The following is a 22127-nucleotide window of genomic DNA, read 5'->3' on the forward strand; positions in this document are numbered from 1 at the left end:
CCCCCCCCGGCGCGCCCCTCCTCCGTTCAACGAGTTATCGTAACCCCCCTCTGAGCGACGCGTTCAACCCGGGGCACCTCGAGACCCGCCGTCGGGACTTTTCGCATCGGTGAGGACGAGCGGGCGGACGACGCGATCCCAGTTCTCGGACCAGCTGGACCAGACCCAGTCCTCGGAGCCGGGCTCGAGCGCGCGCGGCGGGCCCTGGGGGGCGGCGGCGGCGGCGGCGTCGTCGGTGAGCGACGAGCGCAGGGCGTCCAGCGTCCAGTTCGGATTCGGGAAGCCGGAAAGCAGGGTCTAGAAAAAAAAAACATGGGGGCGAACGTGAACAAACGTGCCGAGGCGTCGAGGTGGAAAGAGGCCAACACGTTACCTCCAGTTGCGTCGCGAGCTGCGAGGCGTCCCGGAACAGGAGGCCGTTCACGCCGTCCTTGACGAGTTCGTGTAAACTGCGTTCCAGGCAGGGGGGGACGGGCGTCAGTATAACCGGCGCGTGACGAACCGGGCGAGAACACGGCCTTGGGGGGGGGGGTTACGGTACGCACCACGAAAAATCGAGCGCGCACACGGGCAAGCCGCAGCCGAACATGTCGACGACCTTCATCGGCAGGTCGAGCGCGCTGCTGCTCGAGTGGAGCGAAACGCCGACGTCGGCCGCGCCGAGCAGGACCGGGTAGTCCTCCGCCTCGAGCCACAGGCTCACGCAGCGCACGTACTCCCACGCGCCCTGCACCTCCTCTTCCTCCTCCTCCGCGACCGTCTCTTCCCGCCCTTTCCCCTTCGTGGAGGAGGAGGAGGAAGAGGGGAGGGGGCGGTCCCCTCCTGCAGCTCCCGCACCCGGGTCATGTAGTACTCCTTCAGCGGCCCTTTGCCCGTGACGACCATCAGCACCTTCGGCAGCCCGCCGACGGGCGGCGTGCCCCGCCCCGCGGCGCGCGCGCGCGCGAGCTGCCCGGCTTTGCGCGCGGCGCCCTCGTACCGGCGCAGCGCGGAGAGGAGGATCGAGAAGTCTTCGTCGGCGGTCCAGGAGGTGGAGGAGACGACGAGCGCGGGCCGGTCCGGGCGGAGGGTCGGCATGTTGAGCTCCGGGGGCGGGGTGAGCGGGATCGGGATCGGGACGGCCTTGGTGGCGTTGTCGCCGTCGGGGAAGGCGGGGAAGGCGGCGAGGGTGGGGGAGGAGGAGGAGGAGGAGGGGGCGTTGGTGGGGGTGCGCGGTGGGACGGGGTGTGCGGCGGTGATGTGGGTGAAGGGCGTGCTGTAGGGCGCGGAGTAGGGCGGGAGGAAGGAGGTGAGGGAGGGGGTGGGAGGGAGGAGGGATTGGAGGCGGAGGAAGAGCTGGGGAGAGGAAGGGGCGTGAGACGGGAGGAGGAGAGAAGGCAGGGGAGGGGAATACGCACTTCGTGGACTTCGCTCGGTTCTGTGCGCCGGAAGTGCGCTGGCGGTCGGTCGTGCAGGACGGCTTTGTGGCCTCTGAAGAAGAGGGTCGATGAACGGGTTGGCCAGATACAAGGGCCAGGGTGCTCACCGCAGATCCCATTGCTTGACAAGGTACTCTCGCATCGCGTTCGTCACGAAGAGATGCGCGTAGGCGGTGCGTCCGAAGAAGGATTCGAACCTAGAGATATGGCCGATGTCAGTTCGATCTCTAAGGGGATAGATATAGTTCCGGGTTGCTCACTTTTTTGCGACCTTGACCAGCGGGTGGCGCATGCCGAGCTTAAGGGCGAGGATCGTGTAGCCTAGGTTATGCCAGTCGATGACGATCTTGGATCCGCGCAGCCGGCTCCACGCCCATACAATCGCAAGGGTAGGGATACTCGGCGGGTTCTTTCTTAGAGCCAGCGGTGAGCATCACCTTTCGTAGTGTCAATGCAATCTCAGGGAGGGGACGAACCTGGACGACGACGTATTCCGGGCAGTATGGTAGGTTCGAGAGCGTTACGTATATGGACGTAATCTGGTGGATGACCTTGATAGGCGCGAGGAGGATCCACGGGAGCCCTCGGAACGCCCTGGGGACGTCGTGCAGATACACGAGGCGGAGGAGAGACAGCTCGAGTAGTGACGGCGCGGGCTTGGAACCTATGTGCAAAAGCCCCCACGTTAGCCGTCCGTCCATGTTTCACAGGCGCGTATACAGAAACGTACCTTTGTATCCTATGAGGTACGTCCAAAAGCCGCTCGTCGCAAAGCTCTCGGCATGGTACATCATGCGCGGGCTGCGGCCGATGTCGCCCAGGACGAGGATCGCGACCGTGCGCCGGGTCGGCTTGGGCGGGTCGTAGAGGACGAGCTTGATGAGGATGAAGGCGGCGGCGAGGAGCGCCATGACCTGGATGTCGACGGTGACGCCGTCGTCCATCGTTGCTGCCGACGACGACGAAGAGACACGCGAGGAGATTAAATCGGAAGATGAGAGGCGCTGGAGAACGGTGCAGCGAGTGGGGGAGGCCCGTGATTTCTCCGCGCAAGCGCATCAGCGACAGTAGTGCCGCCGCTTCGGGCAGGCGCCCCTAGGCCTGGCTGGGAAGGCGACCCATCGTGAGTACGCGGGTACCCCCACGGCCTCCGAGTCCTGTGCAGACCAGAAAGCCCTGAGGTTGAACGTTGAACGCCTCCACGTAGCTCACGAGATGGTGAGCAGCGCGCAGGAGCACCCGTCGCCCCCTCGACCAACGAACAGCTGACGGGTTTCTTTACAGGTCTTCGTCAACGGGCAGAAATACGCCTGGTGCGGCATTCCCTCTTCCCGCTCGTCCTCTGAACCTTATCTTACCCCCCCATCGTGCACAGCGAGGCGTGCATCAAGGGACATCGGTCCTCCCACTGTGGCCACAACGAGCGCCCGCTGTTCGAGGTCAAGCGCAAGGGCCGGCCCGTGTCCCAGTGCGAGACGTGTCGGCACCTGCGGAAGACGAAGAACGCCCACAACCGGTGCAAGTGCAACGATCCTCCAGGCCCTTCCACGTCGGCGGTGCCGCAGCTGCCGCCTGGTGCGAAGAGTGCGTCGCCGTTCCGTTTCTACTCGCTATGTGCTATATGCATAACGCTGGGGGCTGACCCGACGGACCTTTGTTCCGAGTTAGAGCCGCGGTTTAGGCCTATCGCGCCGGCGCTGCCAAACGGACTTCGTGACATCGCACCTCAATACCCATCCCCTCTATCATCGAATCCGAAGCAACGAGGTACGCCGATCCCTTTCGTATCAGTTCGGTGCTATACTAAGTATCAACCGATACGGGTATTCTAGTCGATGGACTCCTGAACCCATGCCGATGCGGCGACATCCACGACTGCCGATGCGATCTTTCCAGATCTTCGTCGGCCTCAGCTCCTGCCACCGTCTCCCGCGCCATGCAAGGATTAATCTCGGCGGCAGCACAAGAAGTCGACCGTGACCATGGCCTGTCCCTCGCCTCGCTCGCTCACGCCGCCGCCCTATGCTGCACCGTCGACACCACGATGGCGGACGCCCGACAACCCGCGCCCAAGCGCTCCGCCGCCCGGCGGTCCCCCACGCCTCCGCCCGTCCCCTCCTGCTGCTCCGCCAAACCCTCTCCCCAGCACGACCGAGAGGAGCGCGCCAAGAAGCCGAAACACAAACATACCCCTTCCGCCACCTCCGTCCCCGTCACTCTCCCTCCTCTCCTCTCCACCACCACCACCTCCGCCTCCTCTTCCCCCTGGGACCCGACCGGCTTCCCCTTCCGCCTCCCGCAGCTCAGCTCGATCGCGTCCATCGCCGGCTCCGGCTGCCAATGCGGCTTCGCGTGCGTCTGCCCCGGCTGCGCCAAACACTCTCACCGCGCGCCGGGCTCGCCCGACGACGACGACGACGACGACGACGCGGATGAAGAGGAGACAACGACAACGGCGACGGCGGCGCTCAGGAACGGCAGCAAGAACGCGGCAGACTCGTGTGCGGAGGACTGCATGACCTGCGTCGACCACGAGAGCGGGATCGCGCTCAGCCTCCCGCCCGCCACCTTCGACGCGAGCGCGAGCACGAGCACGAGCATCATCGACGAGTTCTTCGCGCACGCCGCGGCGCTGCCCCCTCCGCCTCCCCCCCAGCCGCTCGACTCGCTCTCGCCCCCCGCGCCGGTGCGGCTCCCCAAGCTGCAGTGCTGCAAGGGCCGGTGTCGATGCGCCGAGGGCCGGTGCGCGTGCGGGGACGCGTGCGATGGCTCGTGCGCTGGCAGAGACAAGGACGCGGAGTCGATGGGTCGGCGCCGGAGTTGCTGTTCGTAGCGTTGGCGCTTTCGCGTTGACGGTGAAGCAGACGGCCTCTTGATTTCTCTACTTTTAAGATTTTCGGGCTACGGTGGTTTACGAGCCATGGGCTCATGTCGGTGTCGACGTGTCGACTGTAATCTAATTTCTTTTCGCCTTCGTCTTCGTTGTACTTACTTGCCTATACTTGTGTCGGACGTGCATCCAATTAAGTATCGATTTTTCCGTAGGGTTGACTCGAATCACGTGACGTCTCCTCCGTTTCCGTCGGCGTTCGGCGCGTCTGATCCGACGGAATTTGCCGGACCCCACTTTGCTCTACCCCGCTGCTTATCGGCACGAAGCTGGCTCCAGCTCAGTCCTGATCCCGACCACCCCGTACGGACCTTGTCCTTCGAGGATCCTACTCGGCATATACCTCCTCATTCCTGTCTATTATACCCTAGAATCTCACTCGCCGGACGTCCTTTAGAAAGAGTCCAATAGACGGTCAGTCAGACATTGCGCTCGTGTCCATTCCATCGTTGCGCTCGAAGCTGACGTTTCTAGACAGCGGGCCGTAATAATTACAATGACCTGCGAGCTCCGTACTGCCACAGACCAGATGCTGGCCAACCAGCAGCGCATCGGGGTTCAGATCGAGTCTCTGCTCGACCAAGTCCGCACACTACGCACGCAACACAACCACTGGGCGCCCGTCTCCCGCCTCCCGCCCGAGCTCCTCTCCCTCGTCTTCCACCACTGCGTCTACTCTCCAGCCGACTACCCCCGTTGCTCCCCGGGCGGCTCCGGCCCCGCGACCCCGTCGCTCCCGCTCTCGACGCGCCTCTTCCCGTTCATGGAGGTCTGCCGTCACTGGCGCGCCGTCGCGCTCAACTGCGCCCCGCTCTGGTCGAACGTCGCCTGCATCGACGCCTCCCTCACCGCCGAGCTGCTCTCGCGCTCCAAGGACGCCCCGCTCGACATCCTCGCCTACGGGCCCTACGTCGCGCCCACGCGCCTCGCGCTCTCCGAAGTCCGCCGCGCGCGCCGGCTCCAGTTCCTCGCCGTCGACAACCTCACCTCCGCGTACGCCGACTCGGGCCTCGTCTCGCGCCCGGCCCCTCTGCTCGTCTCGTGCGCGATCGCCGCGAGCCGGTACGCAGATACGCACCCCCGAATCCCGGGAACGTTGTTCGCCGGGGAGGCGCCCCGCCTGCGCCAGCTCCAGCTCTCCTACGTCGACCTCGCCCCGCGCTGGGACCAGCTCGCGAACCCGTCCTTCGTCGGCCGCCTCACCCACTTCACGCTCCAGCTCGCCGGCCCGGCCCACGCCGACGGCGCGTTCCCGACCGTGCGCGAGATGGTGCGCGCGCTGCGCGCGATGCCGCGCGTGCAGGAGGTCGAGATCGCGGTGGACGATCTGCCGGTGTTCGACGTCGCGGACGTGGATCCGCCCGCGGACGGGGAGGGGGAGGGGGAGGCAGGGTCGGCGCTGGCGACGCTCGCGTGCTTGGAGACGCTGCGCGTCTCGGGCCGCGCGATCTACGTGCTCGAGCTCCTGCGGCGGCTCTCTACCCCGCGCGCGACGGCCGTCGACGTCCGCCTCCTCTACCCCGGCCGCTACCCGGACCTCTCCGGCCTGTGCACCTTCCTCTCCCGGCTCTATCCCGCCACCGCCGCCGGCCACTACCAGGACCAGGACCAGGATCAAAGCCAGGACCAGGACCGGCGACAGCAAGGTTTCCACCGCCTTTCCCACCACAACGGGCCGTCCGGGCTCGAGCTGCTCGCCATGCGCGCCGGCGCGTCGCCCGCGCGCTTCGCGCTGCACACCGCCGCGACCGTCCCGCTCGGGAACGCGCCCGAGCTGTACGCGCACCTCCCGCTGCACGCGCTCGAGTACCTGTCCGTCTGCGACGGCTCGCTCGCGACGGACGGCGCGCGCGGGATGCTCGAGCGCTGTCGCGGGCTGCAGGCGCTCGTGCTCGAGGGCGCGGAGGCGGCCGCGGCCTTCGGTCCGCTCCTCGCGCACGGGACGCTGCTGCCGGCGCTGAGGAAGCTGTACCTGGTGCACGTGGGAGGGGAGGCGTACGGCGAGCTGAGGCGCGTGCTGGAGGAGCGATGGGATGCGCTGGGCGCCGTGCCGGACGTGGTGACCTCTGGAGAGGAGGGAGAGGAGACGGTACAGCTTAGGAGCACGATCAAGAGGCTCAGGGAGGGTGCTGCGGTACTGTACGCGTCGTGATGTTCGCTCTTGCATAGATACGGGTGTACTAGATGGATTTGCTGGGATAATAGTTGGTTATATTCTTCAACATTACATTGTGTGCCGCGCTGCGACGACCGCAAACGAAAAAAAGGGATGCATTGTGTTTCCATCTCATAGCGCAGCAGCAAATCGGGACGCTCAAGGCATATCTCAAACCACCTGGCGGATCTGCTGATGACGTCAGCGAGCCATCCGAGACAACCGCGATCGGGAAGCCATTCTGACCTTGCCCGTCTCGACCTCGTACACCCACCCGCTCACCGTCGTCTCCGGCAGCACGAGCGGGCTCTCCTTCAAAAACGCCACGTCCTCCTTCACGCTGCCCTCTAGGTCGTCAAACTCCAAGAAATCGATGCCGTCCACCTGCTTCGCGACCTCGGCCGATGTCGACTCGGGCGCGGACCGTTTGACGATGTCGCGCAGCTGGCCCGAGTTGAAGGTGAGCATGCCGCAGCCGGTGTGGTGGAAGACGGCGATCTCGCGCGTGCCGAGCAGGCGCTGGGAGATCACGATGGAACGCAGGGCGTCTCGTCTGGTACACGTGGTTTTGGGATGAGTTGACTGTGAGAGTGAGAGATAAAAGTGGGGGGGGGGGAGGAGGAAGAGACGTACGCGCTACCGCCGGCGTTGCGGATGATGTGTGCGTCGCCTTCTTTCAGGCCCAAATGTTGGGCCGGGCTGCAGGTCGTTTCAGATATCGTGGTCAGGCCGGCTTTCTTCGCGTTTCACTCACTCGATCCGAGCGTCCATGCACGTCACTAGGATGGGTCCGTCGGTACAAGCGATGCAGAGATAGCCTATGCCCAGGAATGCTCACCGACGGTAAGATGCTTCGCGGGCGGCAGAGGCAGATCGCCCTTATCTCCAAACGTGCTCACATACGCGTCGTTCGCGCTCTTGAACTCGGTGTGGGCCGGCATGGTGGTCGCTTTCGCGGAAAAGGAGCACGCGGCGTGCCCGCGCTTCTGCTGCTGCCGCCACCCGTTATATACGCTTTTCCGGTTATCTGTATACCCGGGGTCCGCCGCGCGAGATCGGGGGCTGCGAGTATGTGAAGTCGATACGGATGCGCGAGAGAGCGAGTGGAGGGCGTGAACATGGCGCGTCTTGGGGCAGGATGGCGCCATGGGCACTAGAAGCGTCGAGGGTGGTCGCATGGTTCTGTCTGCTGGGGGTGATTGAGATCTTGAACTCAAAGAGAGCCAGGCAGAGGAGCGAGGAGAGGGTCGGGCAATCCAAGTCGAATCGGAGCAAGAAGGGCGGGGAAGAAAAGCGTTCGCTAAGCTCGTCCTTTTCCCCCAAGGCCCGAAATTTCGAGAGGGCCCCGTCGCGCCATTGGGAGCAGAGATTAGGGCGGAAATTTTGAACGTGACGTCGGGGTTAACATATCTGGCCCAATTTCGACTCGATCCAGCGCCGACTGTCGCAGGCCCAGGACCTTCCGTTATCGCTGGCAACCCTCGGCGCGTGCGGGGAGGGATTCCGGGCGATATCTGGAGGGCATGGGGACGGGTTGGAGGAGGTGTGGTGGCGGGCGGAAGCAAAGGGTGTCCACTACAAATATCTTTTCGCCCACTACAAATTCGAACCGCTCCATGGTGCCGGACAGGTTCGGACAGGTCCTCGACAAGGCTCGACTTTGCCTGCCACGTGGTGTGCCGAATGCGCCGCCGACCTTTTGAGCGTGGCGCAGCGGGCAGCCTCTTACTCTCAATCATGATTCATAAGTACTCACAGCGATTCATCGTAGCAAGCTTGAGAAATAAGGAGAAGAAAATCACTATCATTAGAGAGATGCGTGGGGAATTTCAGCTCAAAAAACCCCGATCGTACGAGTGCCTGCTACAGTCACTCTGGACATTGGCATTGAGTATCGCAGCGTCGGACAGGATATCGCAGACTACCTACTGGATCTATACTGTCCACTCCTTCGAGACATCGCTCATCGCCGCATACAGCCACTGCGACTGCTGATCCAGCCACTCCCACCGGAGTAAATCGCAAGGCTGCGCCCTCGCTCGGGCTCGTGCGTTCGCGGTCAGAGCTCCTGCCCAGTTAAGAGGAATGGCGTCGTGAGCGAGTACCAGTGCATCAACACCTCGATGAACCTTGATCGCTAGCTATCTCATTTGGCACTTGCTGAGCACGTCTTAGGGGAAATGCACAGTACTCATTCGGAAAGATAGGTAATTTTCGCCGTACGCACGGAACTACACTACGTGTGTCAAGAAATACAGAAGTGCAGTATCGAACGATGCTAAAGTCGCCTTGGTAGAAGTAGACAAGATAGAAACAAACAAAAAAATGTAGCTTATGGCAGGTACTCATGAGCGTGGGCGTCAAATACCGAAACGTACACAGAGACCAGCACTTTCTCCAGTAAACGGCATCCTTACCGATAGTCGGAGGCTTTGAACGAGTCGCCGAGCCGCTGAGACGCTTAAAATGCAAAGAGTCAGCTACAGCATCTCTCAGCAGTCCATCACTCACCGTTATGAGTCGATCGCGATAACACTGACTGGACCGAAGTCGACGCTGCCGCCCAAGATGGTGGTCACGTGCGCCTCGAGATAGACTTCGTTGCCGCGAATGGTAATCACGGCGCTTGCCGTAACGAGCCAGACGCTGAGGCTCAACCTGGCACCCTGGCTCTGGCTGAACGTGGAAGTACCAAGGTTGTAGCCTAGGACGGATGCGGACATGCTTCCCTCGAGCTTGTCAGTGTCCCACGAGATCGTGATGTGGAGAGGACCGATGTCAAGTTGCTGAGTAATGTAGGTGGCGATCTTGATGGTGGTGACGGTGTGGCGATAAAGCAGGCCGTCGATGGCGCGCTTGTAATTGTCGATCTGGGCGTGCTGATCGCCGGCGTCCTTGTCAGTGAGCGAAAGGTGGGAGAGGCTGCCCGACAGGCTGGAGGTGAAGACGACCTTCGCCAAAGCCTCCGAAGTGACTATGACGTTCGGAGCCGGGTCCTCGGTGGACTCCGCGGTAAGACCCTGAGGAGGGCGCTCGCCGTCCAATGTCGTGAACTTTTCCACCTTGCCGTCGACGCGAAGAACGAACAGGGTGAGCGCCTTGCCATCTTGAACGATGGACACGATGTCGCCCGGGTTGGTGCTGATTTCGCCGGAGAAGCGGTAGACGAAGCCCCTCTGCAGGATCCAATCCTCCCTGCCGGTGACGACCTTCTGGCCATCACGCTGGATGAACGTCGAAGGCCACCCCCCCACGTCGTGAATGGAGATGTCGCCGCTGGAGCGGTTGGCAACAGTGGTCTCGTTGAGCAGCAATAAAGCGGCCATGATCGGTAGTTCTAGTCAGACGGGGGATGTGAGCTACGCGTCATGGCAGTTTCTGCAACGTCGCTCACATATGATAAGATGTGCTGTGATATGTAGGATGGGCTGGTTTTCGAGGGGGGCTTGAGGACGGCATACTCTCGCGCCGGCGGTCGACCTTTTATACACCCCAGCCCTCACTTGTATGTGGGCGATGGTCGTAACGGTAGCTTGGCTCGGGCACACGTCGGTCCTGAGGTACACACCACAGCCGCCATGGTGCGGATGACAAACACCGAGCCCCCCTGGCCGATGGACTAAAAGCGTAATTCTTCATTAATCATGGAAGGCTTGCTAGCACGTCGGCTCGCATCGAGCTATCGACATCCGCGTAGATCAATGGCTCCATTCTCTAACGTCAGATATAGCCACGGAACTCACCAGCATACGACCTAGGACGTGACTCCAGAGTTATCGCCCAGTTCAAGTCATTTGAGCGGGCTCTTGCACAGTGATTGTCAGACTGACATGCATACAGCGATATCAGCCCTCAGGCATAACACGGTGAAGCCCTCGGAAGAAATTGCCTAAAATCAGTGTTTCCCAAACAGTATCAAAGCGAGAAAAGGAACGCCAATGACATACCGACTGCCACAATTACGGATGACATGATGAAAATGAGTCGTGATCCGAACTCGGCATTCAGACCAAGTCGGGTGTCCGACGCCTCCGATGTGGAAGATGGGAAGAGCCGCGACGCCGAAGTTGGGAGAAGTCATAGAGAGCCCAACGTCAAACTAGAGGTTCCGTGCTACTCCGATTGGGTGATTGAACTCCGGAATGTCGAATTCAGTAGCCGATGCTACACGGATCGAACATGAATGCGGAACCTCACGACCTCAGCTGGGTTGAATGGCAGAGCGTGTTGCTTCTTGCTTCTTGCGCACGTTCGGGCTATTTACTGTGAATTCAATACTTGGGGACAGCTCGTGCTGGCGGCGCTTATACCTCGGTCAACTATCCGTTCGATTTCGGGAGGGGAGACCTTGGATCGCGTGCGGGAAATTGAAATGTTGTGATGCAGACGAATATTGCGGATCCGGAGGGCGTATCGAAGGGTGCTCGGGATGAAGATTATACCCTCGGCACCGGTGGGCATGTGCCGCTTCGGAACTGTCAATATGCGACCAAGTTCTTTCAATGTCCACATTCGCGCAGAGACGACTTACTTTCATCGTCGAGCAGACGCGCGTTCAATTGCTGACGAGCCATCAGAATATCTCCAACAATTGTCTCCCGTTACACAACGTACTCCTCATTTGTGGGTGACGCATGAGAGAATTCGCCAAGCCACCATCCCATGCCACGACGGCGCGAGACAAGCGCCGGCGGTGGCATCAGCTAGAAGCAAGCGTGCCGATGGTGTAATTTCGTGTGAGCGGCTAAAGAATCTCGGAGCACTCACAACAATACCAACCGCTTCCAGTCCGACGGAATATCGAGAGTTGCGCGATTCGTTCATTTTCTGAGCAGGCTGGAGAATTCATGACAACCATACGTGTACACCGTGCATCGCCTAGATACTGGTCGCAAAGACGTCAGCCTACGGCTCTCTGGCTAACCTCAAGATCGCCCCACCTCTCTGTGTCATACCGGCGTGCCCATCTTATGTTCCATTTCTTCCAGTCCTTGCACCCTTGACCCTCCTGCTGACGCTTGTCCTCTTTCTTGGCATGTGCATTGCGGACCGTATCGCCCTCCTTCCTCCACTCGTTTCGCTCCTATGTACACGTCTCAGTTCAAACACGCCAAGCCACTATTAACAATGTGCAGCGAGATCAAAGGCTGTTCCGCCGTCAGAGCAGCGATGCCAACACGAAGGTGGAGGAGAACTGCAGTAAATATGTAAAACCGAGCCAACTTGCATTCGCGGCGCGAGACTCGGCGTGGTCGCGTCACGAGTTCAGACGGACCTCCTCTCTGCTCTTGCGATGACTACCGTTGTACCAAGTGCAGCTCGTTAATTAATCGCTAAACTTCAAGGAGCTCTACCATGTCAAAAATGCGATATCGTTCTGGTCAACCTCCGACTGACCGCTGGACGAGATGGCGGACCGTGCAGATGCATGCTTTCCGAGCATCGTTCTGGCGGTTTATTACCGCCCATTCCTCATTCCGATCGGACAGCGGATAGTTCACCCTTATCCCGCTGCAGGAACGTTCTCGAGTATCTTCGATAATGCTCCTATTCTCCCTCCTTGACCGACGGACCGCGAACGGAACGGCTGCTTCCCTCTGGCATTAATCCGCCGCGGAACAACGTCCCTTGCCGCTCGCGCGACGACGACCTCATTCCGCCGCCCCTTCGCCAGCCAGGAAATAGAGGATAATCTGCATCAAGCGTGCTCCAGGGATTGATTGCTAGAGTATATCCATTATATGCCCCTGTTCTCCTCGTCGGTCGTGTATAAAACCTCGCCCATCCTCGCCTTGGTCCTGTCATCACTCACCCATCCTCACATCCATCCATCATGCAGACCCGTGGACGTTCCCTCAGCCTTACTCTCGCCTTGATTGCGCTAGTTCCTGCCACGCTGGCGCAAACGGCTTGCCCAGCCGGAAGCTACAACACCGAGACCGGCGAAGATCCATGCACCGCATGCCCTGCTGGCCAGTACCAAGACCGTGAGTTGAGATCTCTTCACGGGCTCTCTTCACCGCCTCACGTGTGCTTCAGAAACTGGTCAAACTGCGTGTATCAACGCCCAGGCGGGGTATTTCGTCGCCGACACGGGCGCCACAGCACAGACCATCTGCCCGGCGGGTTCCTACAGCGCGACGGAGGGCAGCACGGAGTGCACCACTTGCCCGGCAGGGTCGTCCTGCCCTACGGAGGGTGAGACGGCTCCTGTGTCGTGCCAGCCGGGGCAGTTCCAAGACCAGACCGGCGCGACGACCTGTAACGACTGCGCAGCGGTGAGCACATTCTTCTGCTACAGCGCGTCGGACACGATCTGATCTCGTCGCTGCAGGGCTCCTTCAGCGACCTCTTTGGCGCCACGGCGTGCTGCACCTGCTGCTCTGGGTTTTATCAAGACCAGACGGGTCAGACGTCGTGCACGGTCTGTCCCGCCGAGGGAACCTTTGCGCAAGGCTACTCGGACCCCGGCGCGACGAACGTCGAGCAGTGCACTGCGCAGTCCGGCGCCGTCGCCACTTGTGACCAGGACACCTCGACCGGCACATGCCGTGAGCATACACTCTCTCCTCCATTCCACATGAGGTCGTACTGACGATTCGTTCTCAGCCACGACGACCGCAGATCCCGCTACGCCCACCGGCGGAACGCGCAAGCGTGCCCCGCTCCGCCCTCGTTCCGGGTCGTGCGCACGCGGCCAGAGCTCCTGCCCGGTCTACAAAAACGGCGCCGTATCCGGATACGAGTGCGTCAACACGTCGATGAACCTCGAGCAGTGCGGCGGATGCGTCACCAGCGGAGGCGGCCTTGACGGCGCTCGATCGCTCGACGGCGGGAGGGACTGCAGCGCGATCCCTCAGGTGGACGAGGTCAGCTGTTTCAAAGGCGGCTGCCACATCAGTGAGTCTCGTTTTGCAAGCCCGATGTTGCTCGGTAAGCTGACCTTTGTGTGCACAGAATCTTGCCGCGCTGGCTACGAAGTTTCGGAGGATGGCGAACGCTGCCAGGCTTCGAAGACTACTACTCGCAAGCGTACGCAGAGCCGCAAGAACAAGAGGACCGTCTAAGCATTCTTCTTACGTTTTGCTACGCATTGGAGGTCTCGACCCCCGCTGCATGTGTATGAAAGCATGTCCGTGTGGTGTCTTTATTCCCGTTCTGCAATAACAATCGGATCATTTCACTACTCCCGCGCCAACCGTATATGAACGTTGCAGATCAGCGAATTTGTGGTGCTTATAAACCCGTCGGACGTTCACAATTGATAATGTGGGGCTAAACATCGATGCGAAAGGTTCCATGGGCGAGAAACGGACGTAGCGATAAGATAAGATAAGATTCATTGGTAGAGCGCGGAGGTTTGGAGAGTCAAGTCCGTTCTCGTCCATGTCCTCTCCCTCATCCCGCGGCGAACCCACCGCCCACCCTCATACCGAGGACCGCGATGCCAATGAAACGCTGCACGACATATCAAACTCAGCTCATGGGCGCGTCATTGCCGTCGACTTGGACGATGTCCTCAGCATGACGAACCAGGAGGCTGCCGACTGTCAGTACACCTAGCACAACCCATGAAGGCTCTGTCGCTCATCCTGGAGGACTCACGAGGGGCTGACGATCGGCATGGTCAGGGCATAACGAGACGTATGGCTCGGACATGAGCGTCAACCAATTCTACTGCACGTACCATGTTCCCGCTTCAGCCTGTGAACGTGCGACCGGGAACTCACATACACATACAGATTATCATTGGTGGAAGAACCCTCACTGGGGTAAACCTCGCGACACGATTCACAAGGTCAAGCAGATGTACGCGACGGGGCGCGTGTACGCCGCGTCGCCCGTGCTCGGCGCGGCCGAGGGCCTGCAAAAGCTGAAGGACATGGGATACCGGCTCGTTGTCGTCACCGCTCGCGAGCGCGCCGAGCTCCCGCCGACGGAGGAGTGGCTGGAAAAGTACTTCCCTGGTAAGCCACCGCCTCCAATCGTCCAATGACGCGTAGAGGTCGGTCGAGCACGTTGAGGAACGAAACTGCCAGACGTCTTCCACGACATCGTGTGCACCGGCAGCTCGTTCACGTTCGTCGGAGAGGGCGGGCATCAGATCACGACCAAGATGTCCAAGGTTCAGGTGAGCCAGTCGCCCGCGTTCACGAGCCCGCGACGAGAGGGCAGGATCGGCTCACGCCCCTCATAGGCCTGCCAAGACCTCGGCGCCCAGGTCCTCATCGACGACTCGATCGAGAACGCGCTGATCGTCGCGGGCGCCTCGCCTCCCATCCCGGTGCTCCTCTTCGGCGAGCACCAGTGGAACAAGCGCGTCTCCGAAGTGCGGTCCTCTGCGCCCTCTAAAGCCGACGGGTCTTCGGCCGGTTCGGGGCAGGACGAGTCGGAACTGGACGTGACGCAGATGAGCTTCGAAGAGCGGTTGCAGCGCGAGGGCGGGCACGAATGGTGGAAGGACGAGGAGGCGTCCGCGCAGGAACAGATCGCGCAGCGCCCGATACACAGGGTCAAGAACTGGGACGAGGTCGTGCGATGGGTCGAACAGAACCTTCAACCTAAGGACTCCTCAGGCTGATCTCGCGTTAATTGTGAGGCTTGCAGCAATACACCCCACACCACAAGAAATATCGTGTAACGTCATGATATATTCTAGCCGTCATTTTGGAGCCGTACATGAAACAAGAGTGATAATGATATACACACAGCACTGATCCAACGGGGGTCCCCGGTATGGTAGAAAACACAACAATAGGTGGGGTAATGTCAACGGAGCGCGCCACAGGCGCGCCTTTAGCCCGTGAGCCGAAAAGTGCAGTACAGAGCCAAAAGGAAGGCGCAATAAGTAGAGTAAAGTTGAGGCAATCAGGCCTGGAGATGGATATGTCGTCGGTTGATTATGCACAATGCGTCGGTGGGATGGGGGTGATGGGATGATGGTGTTACAAGACGTGGGGAAAAGAGAAGGGGGGGTGGGGTTACTCAGTTCCAGGTGCTAGGGCCGAAGGTCTCGTTTGCGGCGAGAGTGTAGAACGGCGCGCCTTCCGCGTCGAGGTTGTTCATCCAGCCGGTGTTGCCCCACCACGCCTGGATGGTGTTCAGGCCGATGGTTCCGTTCTTCGGGAATTGCAGGCTGCAACAAAGGTCCATGTCAGCCTCTCCAAAAAAGAGCGCGTCCGATATCGCGCGCGAAGAGTCTCTGTAACTCACCAGAAGAAGATGACGATGAGCGCCAGCGACACGCCCGAGTCGAGCGCGGCGGAGAGGATGTAGTTGTACCGCATCCACCAGCGGAAGTGGAAGCGGCGCATGAACCACTGGAACACGAACCCGACCGCGAACCAGGACGCGTAGTTGATGCCGCTCGCGGGGGGGATGAAGGCGACGCCGTTGAAGAACACGGGCATATTCACGTACCGCCAGAGCGAGCGCGGGTACTTGCGCGCGAGGAAGTAGAACGGGATCGGGGCGATCGCGCCGATGAGGAAGAAGAACACGAGCGGGTAGTAGATCGCGCCCTTGGAGAAGATCCGCGAGGGCCCGATCCCGCCCCAGAGCAGGGAGGCGGAGGCGAAGGTGCCCGTGGACGGGCAGATGAAGCCGTTCTTCTGGTCGTCGGTGCACATCCCCTCGATGTTGCCGAACATCCAGGACTGGACGCCGACGACGACGAAGCAGGAGAGCACGGTCGCGATCGACTGGGACCAGAACATGATGCGCGGCGGGACCTTCATGTAGTGCCCGAGCTTGAGGTCGCCGGCGAAGGCGAGACCCTGCTGCGTTGCGATGAAGCCGTAGGTCTTGAAGATCATCATCGCGATCGGCCGGCCGGGGAGCGCGTAGCCGATGATGAGCTCGACGAGGACGTTGAGCGGCACCTGCTGGTTCGTGATGGCCTGGATGATACCGCACGGGACCATGAGCACGAGGGAGATGAGGAGCGCGAGGACGTAGGCCCAAACGGGGAGTTGCGTCGGCCAGTGCTCGATCGCGACGATACCGAGGACGAAGGCGACGACGAAGAGGAGGAAGTACCAGTAGTGCGGAACCTCTGGGTAGGCGGCCATGAGACGCGCGTGCACGTCGCGCTCGTCCTTGAGCGAGCGGCGGATCTGGCGCATGATGTCGTGGCGGTACCACAGGAAGACGTGGACGATGACAGCGGTGAAGGCGGCGAAGGAAACACCGTAGGAGAGCGCGAACGTCGTAGAGATGAAGACCGGCGAGTAGGCCTTGTACTTCTCGACGTCAAAGACGCCGTTGCTGACGATCCTGGTGACGTCGTAGGACGCGCCCGTGTTGTCGTACGTATCGAAGCCAGAGATGGGGAGGAACTTGGCGAAGAAGACGTTGCGGTAGTAGAGGATCGGGGTGAGGACCCAGAACCACAGGACGAACGACACGAAGGTGTTCGCCTCCGCCCACCACTGTGCAAGCATAAATTGAGACATTGTGCTTCATAGAAGAAGGAGAGCTGAACGTACCGGGACTACGAGAGGACTGCCGATGTACGCGATCATAGACCAATCGAAGGTCAGGATACCCATGCCAAGGCCGGTGTTGGTGCCGAACAGTTGGTTGACGACGATGTTGTTCGGCTTGATCCAGCACACCCAGTTCATGACGCTGAGCCCGGTCCAGAGGTATCCGGGCACCCAGTACCACACGAAGCTGGCGAGGAGCGCGAAGCAGAAGAAGCGTTCGCGGGTCATGTGTCCCCGATCGCGGCGGCCAAAGTTCTTGTGGAGCGTGTTGAACAGCGCGGCGTTGACGAGCGCGCCTGGCCAGATCATGCTCGACGGCCAGACGAGGAACTGGCGGACGAGGCCGCCGAAGGCGTAGCCGATGAGCTGGGACGAGACGGTGAGGAGGATCTGGTACGCGAACGGCCAGTTCTGGCCGTAGAAGACGCGCTGGGCGGCGATGACCTCGGTCGCGTACGCGCCGCCGACGACGACGTTGGCCATAACAGTGATGACGGTGTGCTCCTTCACGTTGAACGGCGAGCCGTCGTTGAGGGTGAAGCTGATAGAACGGCCGCGGAAGAGCGGAATGCGGATGCGGTGGCGGGGGAGGATATACTCGAGGCCTTTGCCGAGTGGGAGCGCCGTCAGCTGGGCGACGAGACCGGTGATCTGCACGCTCGGGTCTACATGGAGCGCCGTCAGCGTGGTTCGAGGGCTATAGAAGCAAATACGTACAGCGCAGACCGAAGAACTGGTTGAGACCGGAGATCAAGATCGTGTAGAAGATGCCGAGCACCCACCTATCGAAGTCGGTCAGAAACGAAGACGCTTAGGCGGGCAGAAAGGAAAAGCTCACATCCTGAAGGTGCTGACCGGCATAGAGGGGTCATCGATGTTAGACACCGCAGCGCGCACTTCAGCGTACGGCGACTCGCTGATAGGAAAACAGATCAGGAAACTGCAACGCGCGGACCAGGAGCCCGAGGCCGACTCACTCGTTGTAGTCCTGCTCAGGGACCGCGGTGGACTCGGTGCGCGAGGCCGAATCGAACCTCGTCGTGGAGTCGTCCGTCTGCTCGAGCGACTTGCCCGAGAACGACTCGGGCCTACCGAGCTTCTCGGTGGAGTACTTCGCGCCGAGCGTGCGTTTGTTGCCCATCTCGACGTCGGTCGCGCTCGACGTCTCGGAGACGCCGTCGCCGTTGCCGTGGACGTGGGTGCTGTCCATGTCCCAGTTGGGGTCGTTGAAGTGCGCGAGGTACGGGTCTTCCTCGACGTCCTCCGGCACGTCCGCGGCGCGGCGTTGGCGGAGGAAGGAGGGCAGGGCGATCCCGTACGCGGTGGTGGTGGCGGCGCCATCCGTATCGTTAGCCACGTAGGCCATGGCTGTGTTCTCGAGGGGGGAGAAGCGCGCCGAAAGAGCAGGTTAAGATGAGAAGAGGAGGAAGGTAGTTGTAGAAGGGGAGGGGGGATGTGGGTCCAAGCACTCGCTGGCCGCTGCGGTCTCGGCGCAAGGGAAAGCAGCGGGCAGGGGAGAGGGCGGGGGAACAGATAGGTTGTAGGACCTGAGAGACGCGCCGCCCGCCTTGCTTTTGTAGCAGTCCGTAGGGCATGGAAGTCTGCCGAGCGATATGCCAGAAGTGGCCTACCGCCTGCGCTGCTTTGGTGTTCGCCAGGTACGCATGACATGGCGAAGGGGCGACACACAATAAGAGGGGTGAGATATCCGGAGGGCTCAAGCGCGTCTCATACAATAAGGCTGGGTACCCGAGGCCGCGGGTCGAGCGTTCCGGTCTCAGACCGACTCATCTCGCATAGCATCAAGATTCGAGGCCATCCTGCGCGTTTACGATACGTATTTTCCTGCCAGCACGGCGTTCAAGCTCCCAAAAGCGACGTTGTAAAGCGGTCGATTGGGCAGGACAAGGCGCACGAGTCGGACCGGAAGCGCAGGGGCATGGACGAGAAGCGGAAATGCGGAGGGTCGAAGGCCGGTCTTCACAATAAGACAATGGTCGTCGAAGGTAAGACACCGACACAATAAACACGGACCTTCCCGCTCGGCAGATAAGATCGCACGCAACGTCCCACCATCTTATCTTAGATGGGCACAGCCACATGCCGATCCCAAAGCGTGCGCGTGAACTCGCTCGACGTCCAGGCTCGTTGGAACAACAATTGCATCTCTCGTACATGCTCCACGGTCTATAGTACTCGATACAACAGAATATTCCTCCGTGCCTTAATGCTTCCGAGCCGAGTTGAGCGAAATAGCCTGTGGAGAAAGCAAAAATTGGCACGTCAGCCCTCGCAGAGCCCTCACAACCATCCACAAAAGAGCACATCACAAAAGGGTGGAGCAAAATGATGATAGACACTTACGTCGCTTCCCCCATCAGATCGCCCCCCGTGGGCTGCTTCGCCGACAGCATTCCCGCTCGCGCGCTTGCGACTCGCGGGCTTTCCGACAGAGACCATGCCGAGGAACACCATGAGGACGAGCGCGAGCGCGGCGACAGCGAGCGAGACGAAGGCGCCAATCACGCCCGCCTCCGCATTAGTGAGCGAGCCGTGGTGGTGCGCGGAGGCGAGGGCAGACGCGGACGCCTCGGCGAGCGCCGCGCATCCGCGGTCTTGAGTGTTGGAGCAGAGGGTGCACCACTCTGCGGTGCTGTTGATCGCGGCGGGCTGCATACGGAACGGACATGAGCACAAAATAACCCCGGTACGGTGCGCGAATCGCTTGTTGAGATTATTCACCGAAAGCTTGTCCACGAAGGATTGCAGCGGCACGTCGGCCTCGCCGAACATGTCGTACTGCGTGAAGCCGACGTCGGTCCCGTTCTTGAGCAAGAAGTTGACGACGGGCCCCGATCCGCTCCCGGATCGCACCTCGAACGCTGTCACGGCGGCGTAGTTCACTGTGACGTCGCCACGACGTCAATCACCATCCCCATGTCTCCGGTTCTGGTGTTCAAAGAGACGAGGAGCTCACCGATACCGGCCAGCTCGGGGTGGCCGACCGTGACCTGGGTCATGTTGAACAGGCTGAGGAACGGCTTGTAGGAGATCTCCTCGATGTACAGCTTGAGCGGGTCGGAGCCGTTGGCGATCCGGGTGAGGGCGGTCGTGATCGTGGGCAGGATCGTCCGGCCAGCGACTGGGGGGTACCTTGATCAATATCGGGAGTCGACCGAGCGGGAAAAAAGGCGGAGACGTACTGTTCCCGATTCCGTCGAGGCTGGGGTCGGAGAAGACGCCGTACTCGTGCCAGTTAGCGAGGTCCTGCACACGTTGGTGGACGGTCAGGTGGGGGGGGGGGGTCACAGAAAACGAGATGTTACTGACTCGAGCCTGCGCGAGGAAGGTAGGAGGTAGATTGTTCTTGAACGTGGAATTATACGTGTTCTGGACGTTCATATAGTCGAAAATCTATCCATGGAGACAGTCCGAATCATTCAGTTCTTTTGGTCGCATTGTCGCTGTACAACGTTTATCTCACGTTCCACTGCAAATCGCGCGTAAGCATTGGGTGTGAGAGGGAGAAACAGAGCATGGAAACGTTACCATGTTCTTGAGACCGACGCTGCGACCATCAAGGTAAGGCGGAAGCGCGGTCAGGAACGGCGCTGCTTCCTTGGCCTTGGCCGTGAACTCGGACGAGTTGTAGAACGCGTCGGTGCTGGTCGTGAAAGGAGCGCAGTCGAGCCAGCCCTCCAGTGTGATATCGTCCTCCAGGACGGATTCGACTACGATCGGAACGAGATCAGCGTCGTCTTCCTCTTAGATCAAGATGAAACAAGGACAAGCGTACTCTGTACTAACGACCGAGGGTAGCTGACGGAGGACCCGTTCGCAACTTGGACGGTCATCGTCTCGTTCCATAATCCGGAAGCGAGCGCCGCGGCAGAGTCCCAGATCACGGCTCCCTCGTCGGCTGAACATTGAAAAGAGAATCATACGAGATATGAGAACCGCAGACCCTAAGTGATGGTGAAGAAACACTCGCCAGAGTCCGCCCGGATGTAAAACTGATCCGGGTCCCAAGCGTCGGTGGTCGCGTTCTGGATGTACGTGGACGACGAGGCGTCGAGGTACCTCGCTTTGAGAAGCGTGCCCGTCTCCTGCTCCTCGATCTGTGACAGTGAACGTCGTTTTGAGAGTTGTTAGCACGTACGATGCGGGTGAGGATGATACGGAACGTACCGCTCCGAGCGCGGTCAAGCTCGTGTCCGATGCGGTGTAGCTATCCGGGTCCTGGTAGAAGCCTCTCCGGTCTCCGTGACGGATGAGAAGGACGACGCCCAAGAGATCTCCGTTAGAAGTCATCGTCGCACAGAGATTGCAACGCCGTGAGGAATCGTGGGTGGGTATAAGGCCAGATGCGGAGGCGGGGGAGCGCAACAGGTTCGATCGACAGAGGGAGTCATGTTTATATCTCTCAAGCCCGCATGCAGTATGGCAGCTCTTCGAGAAGGAAGTAAACCTGAGCAAAGATGAAGTGGGTATCACATTGATGATATCGTGCGCATCCGTTCACGGGCTGGCTCAAGGATGTCAAGGACAAGGTTGGGCCACACCAAGCGGGGTTAAGTATGGCCACGTGCCATCGTGCCGTCCGCCGGCATCACACCGCGTTCATGAGGTTCTGAATGTCACCTTGCCCCCCAATTTCTTCAAGTACTTACGTGTGTTACGGGCCTACGGGACGGCGAACTGCAGCCACAGAACTCGACCAACGTTTGACACCGTACGGCCCCGAGTTTCTCTTTCGCTATGTGCCATGCGTCTCTTACTGTGGATCGAGCGATTCCACAGACCCGGACCTGGAAGGGCCGGGCAGGAATGCATGGAAGAAGCAAGTAAGGCACCCGATCTTTGCCACTGAAAACCTGCACACAACTCGCTCAAGCAGGTTGCTTACCTATATACCCTGATGCGCCCAGAGAGGGTCCACTGTGCAGACACGCGGCCGCTCGCTATAATTACCTCCTCCGTGTGTGTTTTCGGGCGCGCTGCGGTCCATGCGACACGGGGAAAGGACACCAACGTGTACGCCGCTGTGGTCGCACATACGCCCCCGAATTTTCCAAAGAGTCGTCAGCTACGGACATTGTCATTATGATGTCGAGCGACGGACGCCCTCACGACGGTCAACTCGGGGCGTTCATTGAGTGTTGAACGGATGGCCTAGG

At 60.4% G+C, this 22127-nt stretch overlaps 8 protein-coding genes across 8 annotated transcripts in view; 3 read left to right on the forward strand and 5 right to left on the reverse strand.

Moving 5' to 3' along the window:
- PUNSTDRAFT_78889 (uncharacterized protein) overlaps positions 1-4487 on the reverse strand; it is a 5232-nt gene extending 745 nt beyond the window's left edge. The window contains exons 1-12 of the mRNA XM_007378226.1: positions 3251-4487; positions 3087-3185; positions 2149-3002; positions 1895-2082; positions 1679-1827; positions 1526-1615; positions 1398-1470; positions 1222-1335; positions 838-1122; positions 546-742; positions 374-449; positions 2-297 (exon numbers count right to left, since the gene is read on the reverse strand). Coding sequence (XP_007378288.1) covers positions 64-297; positions 374-449; positions 546-742; positions 838-1122; positions 1222-1335; positions 1398-1470; positions 1526-1615; positions 1679-1827; positions 1895-2082; positions 2149-2362 — 1620 coding nt within the window. The 5' untranslated portion in view covers positions 2363-3002; positions 3087-3185; positions 3251-4487 and the 3' untranslated portion in view covers positions 2-63. The remainder of the gene's footprint in view (position 1; positions 298-373; positions 450-545; positions 743-837; positions 1123-1221; positions 1336-1397; positions 1471-1525; positions 1616-1678; positions 1828-1894; positions 2083-2148; positions 3003-3086; positions 3186-3250) is intronic.
- Positions 4488-4798: 311 nt separating this feature from the next.
- Positions 4799-5284, forward strand: PUNSTDRAFT_33014 (uncharacterized protein; the record flags this gene model as incomplete). The annotated part of the gene is made up of 1 exon (XM_007378227.1): positions 4799-5284. A coding segment is annotated over one exon (486 nt), but the record flags the coding sequence as incomplete, so codon positions are not given.
- A 1380-nt stretch (positions 5285-6664) lies between these two features.
- PUNSTDRAFT_56628 (carbonic anhydrase) lies at positions 6665-7404 on the reverse strand (the record flags this gene model as incomplete). Its single annotated transcript, XM_007378228.1, has 4 exons — positions 6665-7016; positions 7097-7162; positions 7218-7242; positions 7302-7404. The coding sequence occupies 4 exons, from the start codon at positions 7402-7404 to the stop codon at positions 6665-6667; spliced, it is 546 nt and encodes a 181-aa protein (XP_007378290.1).
- Positions 7405-8976: 1572 nt separating this feature from the next.
- On the reverse strand, positions 8977-9789 carry PUNSTDRAFT_139935 (uncharacterized protein; the record flags this gene model as incomplete). Its single annotated transcript, XM_007378229.1, has 1 exon — positions 8977-9789. The coding sequence occupies one exon, from the start codon at positions 9787-9789 to the stop codon at positions 8977-8979; it is 813 nt and encodes a 270-aa protein (XP_007378291.1).
- A 2507-nt stretch (positions 9790-12296) lies between these two features.
- On the forward strand, positions 12297-13530 carry PUNSTDRAFT_57168 (uncharacterized protein; the record flags this gene model as incomplete). Its single annotated transcript, XM_007378230.1, has 5 exons — positions 12297-12450; positions 12503-12741; positions 12798-13014; positions 13088-13363; positions 13421-13530. 5 exons carry the CDS (start codon positions 12297-12299, stop codon positions 13528-13530), a joined length of 996 nt encoding a protein of 331 aa, XP_007378292.1.
- Positions 13531-13884: 354 nt separating this feature from the next.
- Positions 13885-15170, forward strand: PUNSTDRAFT_117170 (uncharacterized protein). The gene is made up of 5 exons (XM_007378231.1): positions 13885-14012; positions 14095-14142; positions 14206-14430; positions 14503-14594; positions 14661-15170. The coding sequence occupies exons 1-5, from the start codon at positions 13988-13990 to the stop codon at positions 15042-15044; spliced, it is 774 nt and encodes a 257-aa protein (XP_007378293.1). The 5' UTR covers positions 13885-13987; the 3' UTR covers positions 15045-15170.
- Positions 15171-15393: 223 nt separating this feature from the next.
- On the reverse strand, positions 15394-18345 carry PUNSTDRAFT_78899 (OPT oligopeptide transporter). Its single transcript, XM_007378232.1, has 6 exons — positions 17928-18345; positions 17789-17866; positions 17668-17732; positions 16951-17615; positions 15677-16893; positions 15394-15599 (listed from the first exon to the last, which is right to left on the reverse strand). The coding sequence occupies exons 1-6, from the start codon at positions 18314-18316 to the stop codon at positions 15449-15451; spliced, it is 2565 nt and encodes an 854-aa protein (XP_007378294.1). The 5' UTR covers positions 18317-18345; the 3' UTR covers positions 15394-15448.
- Positions 18346-19103: 758 nt separating this feature from the next.
- On the reverse strand, positions 19104-21350 carry PUNSTDRAFT_117173 (phosphoglycerate mutase-like protein). The gene is made up of 11 exons (XM_007378233.1): positions 21139-21350; positions 20942-21068; positions 20747-20869; positions 20500-20681; positions 20435-20440; positions 20281-20364; positions 20154-20217; positions 19928-20092; positions 19693-19853; positions 19315-19620; positions 19104-19207 (listed from the first exon to the last, which is right to left on the reverse strand). The coding sequence occupies exons 1-11, from the start codon at positions 21259-21261 to the stop codon at positions 19175-19177; spliced, it is 1374 nt and encodes a 457-aa protein (XP_007378295.1). The 5' UTR covers positions 21262-21350; the 3' UTR covers positions 19104-19174.
- Between the last annotated feature and the right edge of the window lie 777 nt (positions 21351-22127).

This window comes from Punctularia strigosozonata, assembly GCF_000264995.1.
Source record: "Punctularia strigosozonata HHB-11173 SS5 unplaced genomic scaffold PUNSTscaffold_1, whole genome shotgun sequence".
In the NCBI taxonomy this organism is placed as follows: Eukaryota; Fungi; Basidiomycota; class Agaricomycetes; order Corticiales; family Punctulariaceae; genus Punctularia; species Punctularia strigosozonata.